Source organism: Saccostrea cucullata, unplaced genomic scaffold (assembly GCF_032062105.1).
Source record: "Saccostrea cucullata isolate Sc308-1 unplaced genomic scaffold, CSIRO_AGI_Scuc_v1 ctg5835, whole genome shotgun sequence".
In the NCBI taxonomy this organism is placed as follows: Eukaryota; Metazoa; Mollusca; class Bivalvia; order Ostreida; family Ostreidae; genus Saccostrea; species Saccostrea cuccullata.
The window spans coordinates 2,216-12,087 of NW_026929736.1; the positions used below are offsets into that span (position 1 = coordinate 2,216).

Genomic DNA, 9,872 nt, shown 5'->3' on the forward strand with positions numbered 1-9,872 from the left:
TTATCTTCACTTAAAGTAAAGTTAGACATATTTTTAGTGTTTCTTTGAATTTATTTTTTTTTTTTCAAAAGATTTTTTGAAATTAAAATATGACATTAAATTTTAGAAAGAGAATACCAAAATAACCGCCCCCTTTTCGCAATTTTCTAAGCGCCCGGGGCGGTTAATAGGGATTATAAGTTATTTGCATATGCATAAAAAAATTGATTTGTCAAGCCTGAAGTGACATAGCCCCTTCTTTTTCTCTAAAATATTACTCAATTTGATCTAACTTACTTAGAATATAACCTACTTTTCATTGGCTGGTGCAAAATTTAGCACCAATCAACAATTTTTTTCTTTTGTCTTTAATTTTATTAAAAAATCAAGTAAAAATGTTCCAAGTTACTGTGAACATAGGACATTTTTAATGATTTAGTGCTGCAGCACTTTAAAATAAAATGTTACGCGCTGCTCATTGGATCAAGAAGTTGCTTTTGTCTAAAGTTCCTGGTGAAATGTACCCAATAAATGTAATGTTTGTTAGTAATGTATTATCATTAATTTAAAAAAACAGACTCCGATAATTAATGATAATTAATGCATGTGCATATATATTAAACATACAAATGGTAAGATGCGTGGTATATTAACAAACTGCACCTTTTTAGGTCACCTGAGCCGAAGGTTCAAGTGAGCTTTTCTGATCAAAATTTGTCCGTCGTTGTCGTTGTTGTCGTTGTCGTAAACTTTTTACATTTTCATCTTCTTCTCAAGATTCAATGGGCCAATTTCAAACAAACTTGCCACAAAGTATCCTTAGGTTAAGGGGATTCAAGTTTGTTCAAACGAAGGGCCACGCCCTTATTTAAGGGGAGATACTGTATAAGGGATTCATTTCACGGGTTGTAATTTTCACGTTTTTCTCTCATCTGACAGGATCGCGGTTTCTTGAGTTCGCGGAATTGGTACATAATATATAAATATTGCATGTAGTTGAGTGTAACATTGAAAATTTTCACCCCAAGAAAACCATTGGTTTTCTTGGGGTGAAAATTTTCAATGTTACACTCAACTACATGCTATATTTATTATATTATACTGAATGTTTTATACAAATACATATAACAGTGAACCGTGCGCGCATAAATTCTGCGCAGTCGCTATTTTTTGGAATACCACCCGTCGTTAAGCAATGTTGACTGTTGCTACGCTGAGGGGCATGGCTTCATTATTCAGCGGGTAGTAGTGTTTTTTAACAAATGTTTCTCGACCAATCAGATTTAACTAATTTACATGAAAGTATAATATTAAAAGTTACCTCCCTTGTCTATATCCGTTTATCCATACCATAGCTACATGTAAACGATATTAATAATCAGTGTTATGACTTTATTTCACGAACAATGGGGTAGGTTTAAATAAAATAATTAGATTTGATATTAAAAAAAAATTGACGATTAATTAAAACAAGTACAGTTATCAAAAGTCCTTGACTCTAAACATCAAATGTCTTTCCTATATGTATTACAATGAGTGCGTGTACACCCTAAGACCTTCGATACAACACAATGAAAAAGCACTGGACGTTAATAAATGTGTTAATGTTGGAAAAGGTCGACGAAATATCCTTCCACATCTTCAGTAAGTTCTATAGTTATTTGAATGATTTTTTAAAACCAAAATGTCTATAAAAACTCATATGCATGCATGATAATGCAGTAACAAATACACGTGGTAACATGAGTTACGCACCGATAATCAAAACCCATGACCCACATGTTTTGATTGATGAAACATGTAGCGTTGGCTATTAAAACAGCTTGTTTAACAAATACAAGTTATTATCTGCTGATTTGAATTTAAGTTAAGCGTGATAATTAAATTAATTGAATGACGAGTACTACTCGTAATTACCGGCCGAAATGACCATGTACTTCGCGTACATGTATGTAGCCCTATCGTTGTCTATTCTCAAATTTCCAAATAAAACCTGGAGATTATGGAATTTATTCACTGTTTCTTGAATTCACGGATTTATTAACACCGTGAATATAGCGAATATTAACACCGCGAGTTATTTTCCCCCTATACAGTAATTCAGAAATAGTGAAAATTTGGTGGTATGTTTTAAAAATCTTCTTCTCAAGAACCACTGTGCCAGAAAACTTGAAACTTTTAGGGAAGCATCCTCAGGTAGTGTAGATTCAAATTTGTTAAAATCATTACCCCTGGGGGTAGGGTGGGGCCAAAATGGCCGATCAAATTTTACATAGTAGGAAAAATCTTTAAAAATCTTTTTCTCAAGAACCACTGGGCCAGGAAAGATGAAACTCATGTGGAATCATCCTCAGGTACATCTTCGCTAGCCAAGGGTTTCCGATCCGATACCTACTCTACAACCCTTGGCAGATTTAGTCCTATCAATGGAATCATTGCGCCGCCTATCGCCGTAATTGAGTTAAGTCCCTTGAAGCTCTTTAATATTTGTCCAATGAAAATAGCTGTAACATACGTAGATCAATATGATGTTTGAAACAATATAGCGACCTCCATGTGGAATATATCCAAACAACTTCATACAGCTGTGGGCAGTGTGGATTTTTAGTCAAGAGTTTGACACTACTTTCTACTTGTTGCCGTATCAATTATTATCAATGAGCCGTGACATTTGATTGGCTTAAATTGATGCACCTAAAATGCGGAATACGGACTAATGTGGTCCTTTCAAGAAAACATATATAATTAAAAGAAAAAAATTCAAATTAAAATAAGATATCATAACTTTCATCCCTTGTAAATATTACTTTTATTTTGGGACTATAATTCAGCCGAATATCGTCGATTAGTAAAAACCTTGGGGCAGCCCAAATTCGTTTGCATGAGGGGCCAAGGGTTGTAGAGTAGGTATCGGATCGGAAACCCTTGGCTAGCGAAGATGCCTCAGGTAGTGTAAATTCAAGTTTGTTCAAATTATTACCCCCGGGGGTAGGGTGGGGCCATTTTGTGGGGCCAAAATGGCCAATCAAAGTTTTACATAGGAATATGTAGGAAAAATCTTTAAAACTCTTCTTCTCAAGAACCACTGGGCCTAGCTGCAGGTCTGTAGCTCTCCGAAAAAAATATATTGATAGACCGGAGAGCTACAGTGCCACCCATTTAAAAAACTGTATATTTATTGCGCACAAAAAAGTGCGCTCGGTTCTTAATTAATTCTTCCAAATTTTTACCTCAATTGCAAATAAGGAAAGATTTCAAAAAATTCCTTTATCTTCTATCAAGTACTCTCGTAGTTGACATCCGAACGAAGCATATTGGACCGAATTATCTTTGAAACCAAAATGGCAGTATAAATAAGCGAAATGTTCGATGATTACAATATCAGGGTCAGGAGGACTATTAACAACAATTATGAGGAATGTTTGGTTGTGGAAAAAGCGAAAGAATATGTTAGGAACACACGGTTAGTAATATTTTGAGATTACAGTTTGAAAAACATGGAGAAATAAATCGAGAACCGAGCGCACTTTTTTGTGTGCAATAAATATACAGTTTTTTCAATGGGTGGCACTGTAGCTCTCCGGTCTATCAATATATTTTTTTCGGAGAGCTACAGACCTGCAGCTACACTGGGCCAGGAAAGATGAAACTCATGTGGAATCATCCTCAGGTTGTGTAAATTCAAGTTTGTTCAAATCATGACCCCTGGGGGTAGGGTGGGGCCAAAATGGCGGATCAAAGTTTTACATAGGAATATATAGGAAAAATCTTTAAAAATCTTTTTCTCAAGAACCATTTGAGACAGGAAAGATGAAACTTATGTGAAGTTATCGTCAGGTAGTGTAGATTCAAGTTTGTTCAAATCATGACCCCCCGGGGCTAGGGTGGGGCCAAAATGGCCGACCAAAGTTTTACATAAGGAATAAATAGGGAAACCTTTTAAAATCTTCTTTTCAAGGACTTCAAAGCCATGATTAGTAATATTTATATGGAATCATCCTCAGGTAGTGTAGATTCAAGTTTGTTCAAATCATGATCCCTTGGGGGTTAAAATTCAAGCCCCCCCCCCCCAACCTCAGTAAACTTTCAGTTCTGATCTGATATGTCCTTTTTTCTAGTCGATGTGCTCAGGTGAGCGCTGTGGCCCCTGGGCCTCTTGTCTGAATTCATTTTGAACTTTAATAGCAGTCTGGCATATTTCACACCATTGAAATTAACAGACAGAATATCCTTTTTTTTTAAGTCAGATGAAAATGTCAGGATTATTCACACCCTTTAGTTAATTAACACTATCTAGGTTTGTGAAATTAGTGTTAATTCACCAATTTTAATATTTCGTAACCTTGATTTTTTTGTCAGACCCTAGACGAGTGCGTAGAGAAGGGGGGCAGTGACTGTGACCCCGTCCACCTGTGGCTGCAGATTCCCTTTTTCTGTGGACAGGACGCCATGTGTTGGTAAATCTCATTCAGAAATATCATTCATCATGAGGGACAAATAACGTCAATCAAGTCTTATTTTTTCCCCGCAATGTATTTTGATGCATCTTGTTTTTAGCTCACCTCAATGAAATTTGGGCATAGTAATAATTTATACTGTAAACCAGCTTTTTTTTCATGACAGCTTTATTTCTGTGAAACACCATTTCTCATGGTTAAACTAGTTTGTGACAATTATTTTTTACGATCAAGCTTTTTTTTGGATTCAGTGTAAATAGACACAGAGACTTAAAGGACTGGTGCGCAGAGAGAAATATTTGCGATGATCTAACTAAACTGCTTTTAATAGAAGAAATATCTATTCTTAAGCAAAAACAAGGGATTAAATGCTTAAAATACACCCAAATTAACTTACTGTACAGAAATATTTGGAGAAAGGCCCAATTTCAGGACTCCTGATGTTGTGTGAACTGTCAACCTCAAAATGCTACTCCTCCTACAGTTTTGGTCTGATTTCAAAAATTTCTCCACGGTGTTGCCGTGGTAATAAAAGCTGGTTGACAGTATTTACAAAACATGTTGATCTGTTTCATCCTATACCTGAGGCCTGTTCAACAGAGCAAACGTTTGTGAGCGCTCGCCAAAATTCCTTATACTTCTAGAAGAAATGTTCCAGTTTTTGATTTCAATGAATGGTGTTGCTAAAAATAGAAAATTCTGTGAAATTCTCAAAATGCTGTGTTGAACAGGCCTCTGAAGTAGTGATAAACTGATACAGATAAAACATTTTAGAAAAGTATATGAGAAGGAAAAGATGTCTTTTTAATCAGTAACTGCTGTCGTTTTAGGGAACCAGGTAATAGGTGGGCGTTAGAAATGGCGAAGGAGAACGTATTACGGCACTACCTGGTGGTGGGGGTGACAGAGGAACTGCGGGATTTTGTGGCTCTCCTAGAGGCAGTCCTCCCAAGGTTTTTCAGAGGGGCAGTCAAACTGTTTGAGGAAGGTAAGCAGTATTGATCAACAATCTCCGCATCTTAATTAGTTTGGGTATTAACAACATACATATACTGTACTTAAAAAAAAAAAATACATTAACCAATGCAGCATAAGCGTAAATGGACCAGTACAACATGCATGTACCAATACAATGACACATTTCATTGCTCTATGTTGCCCACATCAACAATGTTTAGGAAAAAGCTTTCATATTTTTCTAGAGACAAGGAGTAAACTGGCTCCTATTCTCACTGCAGGGTGTGGAGACCAGCCCTTGGGCTAAAACAATATAAACCAAGGTCCCATATTGCAGAAAGTGTTGCTATAAAAAGATTACTTGTATTTATTATCAGTGGCTATAAGGGCAGAGGGTAGGTCTTTATTTGTATTTTATAATTCTTTCAGGTACAAAGTCCCACTTGAGGAGGACTTCTAACAAGGTGCCCCCTAAACCGGAGACCTTAGCCAAGATAAAAGACTCGAAAATATGGAAAATGGAAAACGAATTCTATCAGTTTATTCGCAAACAATTCCACTTCATCAAATCTCAGACTTTTGAACTGGTGAACGGACATTATGTGGAAAAGAGCAACCGATTCCATTACGAAAAGATCCGACCAAGATAGGGCTGACTTAGAAATCATTTTATTTCCAGATCATGGTGCTGCATTATTTTTCCCAGTAGGGAGGAGACGTGTGGATTTTGCTGTATCTCTTTTTGATTCTGATTTTCTGATAATTGTAACTTAGGCTGATCTTTTATGTGATCATTTTATTTTTGTTCTCTAGCTGTTAAAAAGAAATGGTACTCCTGTCACATTTTCATCTGTAACTATATCTTGAATTAAAACTTCATTTTTTGTTTTCATATAAGAGAACTTTTTTTCATGATTTTTCAAGATAAGATGTAATTTGAGATTGTCAATATTGCATTGGACTTTAAATTTCTTAATTTTTTTCATCATGATTATATGCACTTGTTAATTAAGAATAGCATTAATTGTTAAGCTTTACTGGTACACTGTTGAGACATATCAGCTGACCATGCTATGAATGAGTCCTGTGGTGTGAGTGCGAGTGGCGGAAGAGCTTTATTTAAAAAAAAAAAAGCTCAAAATAAATATTGTCTATAATATAGCACTAGCGACAGTTTTGATGTTTATATATTAACTGATTTCTTAAATCAAATGCATATCAATTTTTCTCCCCTGAATTTATACTAATTAACTAATACTTTTTAATTTTTAAATATATTCATTTGGTTAATAGTAATGTGGAAAGTTTAATAAGTAAGTGTCAGGTTCTAACGTTTTGAACTGAGTAACTATGTATGTCATAGGGTCAGGAACAAAGAATTTGTACTTCCATTGTAAGCAGATGTAGAAAGTGGTGAATAAAAACTTCATATTATAAAGAATAGATTACTCTACGACCAGAATGACCTACAATGTACTATTTTACAACTTTCTGTAAATAGAGTTACATCCCTTTGTTCACTGTGTAGACTATCTCTGGTCTGTTTGAAGTTATAAAGTGATAATACAGAGTGCATTCTAATTTAACACACACTTCACCCAAAAACATTTTCTTCGACAGACAAGGTAGAATAAAAAGCATTCCAATTCAATGTACATCGATCACCATCGGCACATAATGATTTTAATAAAGAGAATTGTAATTATTTGTATTGAATACATGATGGCTGTTTTCATTTTTTGAATGCAGGAAAATGATCAGCATTATTTATTTTAATCAATGTAATATCTGAGTTGATATTCACGTGAACAAACATGTACATAGCATTTGGTGGTACATGGCAGTACTACAGTGTTGTATGTGTGATACCAGGTTGTGAGTTCATCATTGAAATTTTGTTATTTTTCATTCCATGTAAGTGTTTGTAATAAGCATATTTGTTTTCTTTTCTTTATATACATGCTTCCCACCTGACTTTTGTGATCATTATATGCTATAAAATTCACAAAGGATTTAGAAACTGTTTATATTTATTTTTTGAATTGAATAAAAAGAAAACACTCTTCTCTGAACTAAAATTTGCTATGTGACTAGATTGTCAACTAAATTTGATTTTGCATGTACGGGAATTAACTTCATTTATATCGGCACATACAGGAATTAACTAAATTTAATTCAGCACATACAGGAATTAACTAGGATTTATTTGGCAAATACAGGAATTAACTACCGTAAATCTGGAAATTTTTGTTGTAGATAAATTTTTAGTAAATTTGCAAGTTCATTGCATTCGCAAAAATATTTTTCTTAAAAATAAATTACCAATGAGAAAATGTAAACAAAGCAGTGGTCATTCACAAAATTTTGAAATGTAAAACTTAATCAACAGCATTTTGACCCGATTTCGCAAAGTAAAATCGACGTAAAAATTTCCAGATTTACGGTAATTTTAATTTGGCACATACAGGAATTATTTAATTTGGCACATACAGGAATTAACTAATTTTAATTTGGCACATACAGGAATTAACTAGGTTTTATTTGGCACATACAAGAATTAACTAAAGCTAATTTTATAGCACACAGGAATTAACTACCGGTAGGTTTTATTTTGCACATACATGATCTTTTGTTGTCAGTTTACTGTTACTTCTCCTGACTAGGGATTATACCTGTCCAAATACTAGTATATGTATCTTGACTTACGATTGGTCTAAAAGACACGAAAAACATGACTGTACAATTAAAAAAAATGAACAGGTAAAAATGATACTGGGTTGACAATTTTGATACTCTGTACTGCAGTTTACGACTGGATAATGACCAGCCAATGAAATTTTTTCACTCTAGCTTTTAAGGATTTAATACATTTTAAAAATTAAACAAATGTGTACTTTAAAAATTCACAGAAAAATCCAATTTTGAATTCATAATACAAGTATTATTAGTAGTTTAATTTTGAAGGTTATATAAGATATTATCAGGCATTGCTGAATAGATGATTTTGTTGTGTCAAGTTTTAGAAAGGATCAAAATATTGAAGTCCATTGTCTTCCATGAATTGTTCAGTGTATATTTCACAGATAGTTGTATCATGCCATGTAGTTATTCATTCATCATAAATAACATTTGTAAAGGCTATAATAGAATTTTCCTTGTCATGTTATGTTTTATCAATAGAAAATAAAATGTTGATTGAAAAATAGAATTATGTGTTCTGTGGTTATTTAGTTTTAAAAAAACTATAACAACTGTGTCATATCATGAGTAGAGCTGAGGATGGGCTAGATGAGTTGTAGTTCTTATGTAAATTAATAAAAACAAAGAAAACAAAAGCTTATGATGTAGGAAGTAAAATGTCAAAGTTTTTTTTCATGTAAATGCAGCAGTAAATTGTAATTTAGTAGGGACTTTCTACTCTTTCTTGATGTAAGATAACAAGCTACTCTAAAATAAATGTAGCAGGAGAAAAGTTTGACTTTTACCAGAAAAGAAGGATTCTAACATTTTTAGGTCACCTGAGTAAACTCATGTGACCTATTGCTATCTGTTTTTGTCCGTCGTCGTGCGTTGTGCGTTGTCCGTTAACATTTGAACATTTTCAGCTTCTTCCCTGCAACCACTGAACCAATTTCAACTAAATTTGGCACAAAGCATCTATGGGTGAAGGGGAACAAAAATTGTGAATTTATTCTTAAAATGAAGGCAAAAACCACTAAAATTAATGCAATTGGACATCAAGCAGTCAAACTGTTTGCATGATTGTAATCAGCAAGACCAAAATTGTGAAAAAATGGTGTGGTGCTAGGGTGGGGCTATAAAGTATATATGAAAATGCATTATTTCTTTGAAAATCTTCTTCTCTGCTCCTGGGTATTAAATAAATTAACTAAGTGCATAGTTATGAAAGCTTAATACTTAAACTGGAAAGTTTAATCTGCATCCTTGGTATTTGAATTTTTGAAAAAATTTTTCAAAAATTGTGCAATGTGCCCCCTCCTAAGGGTGGGGCCATGTGTGATAGGGAATCTGATTATAACATTGAAATACCGATTACTTGAAATGCATTTTTTAACCGCCACCCTGCCTATGGGTAAAATTTTAACAAACTAAGCAACTGTTAAAGGTGTTCTCTTTATAATATTTAATGTCACATTTTAACTTCAAAATATCTCTTGAAAAAAAAAATAAATAAAAGGAACAACTAAAATAATGTCTAACTTTACTTAAAGTGAATATAATCCACACAAATTATGCTAAATTATTCATTTTCCATTCAGACAATTGGATAACTTTTCAAATTTTCAAGTTTCACTTTCTTCAATTTTTGATACGAGTTCTATTGTTTGATTTTAATCACTGAAAAGACAAAAATAGTGTGGTGCCATTACAAATTCTTCTCATTAAGAACAAAAATTGAAAAAGACCTTATATAAAAGCAAAGGGGGGTATTTGAAATTCAAAATTGTTCAAATTAAG

General features: G+C 33.6%; 1 protein-coding gene across 1 annotated transcript; it reads left to right on the plus strand.

The window, feature by feature from the left end:
• Window positions 1–4,329: 4,329 nt before the first annotated feature.
• On the plus strand, window positions 4,330–8,601 carry LOC134282056 (heparan sulfate 2-O-sulfotransferase 1-like; the record flags this gene model as incomplete). The annotated part of the gene is made up of 3 exons (XM_062764489.1): window positions 4,330–4,436; window positions 5,267–5,424; window positions 5,823–8,601. Coding segments are annotated over 3 exons (486 nt in total), but the record flags the coding sequence as incomplete, so codon positions are not given.
• Between the last annotated feature and the right edge of the window lie 1,271 nt (window positions 8,602–9,872).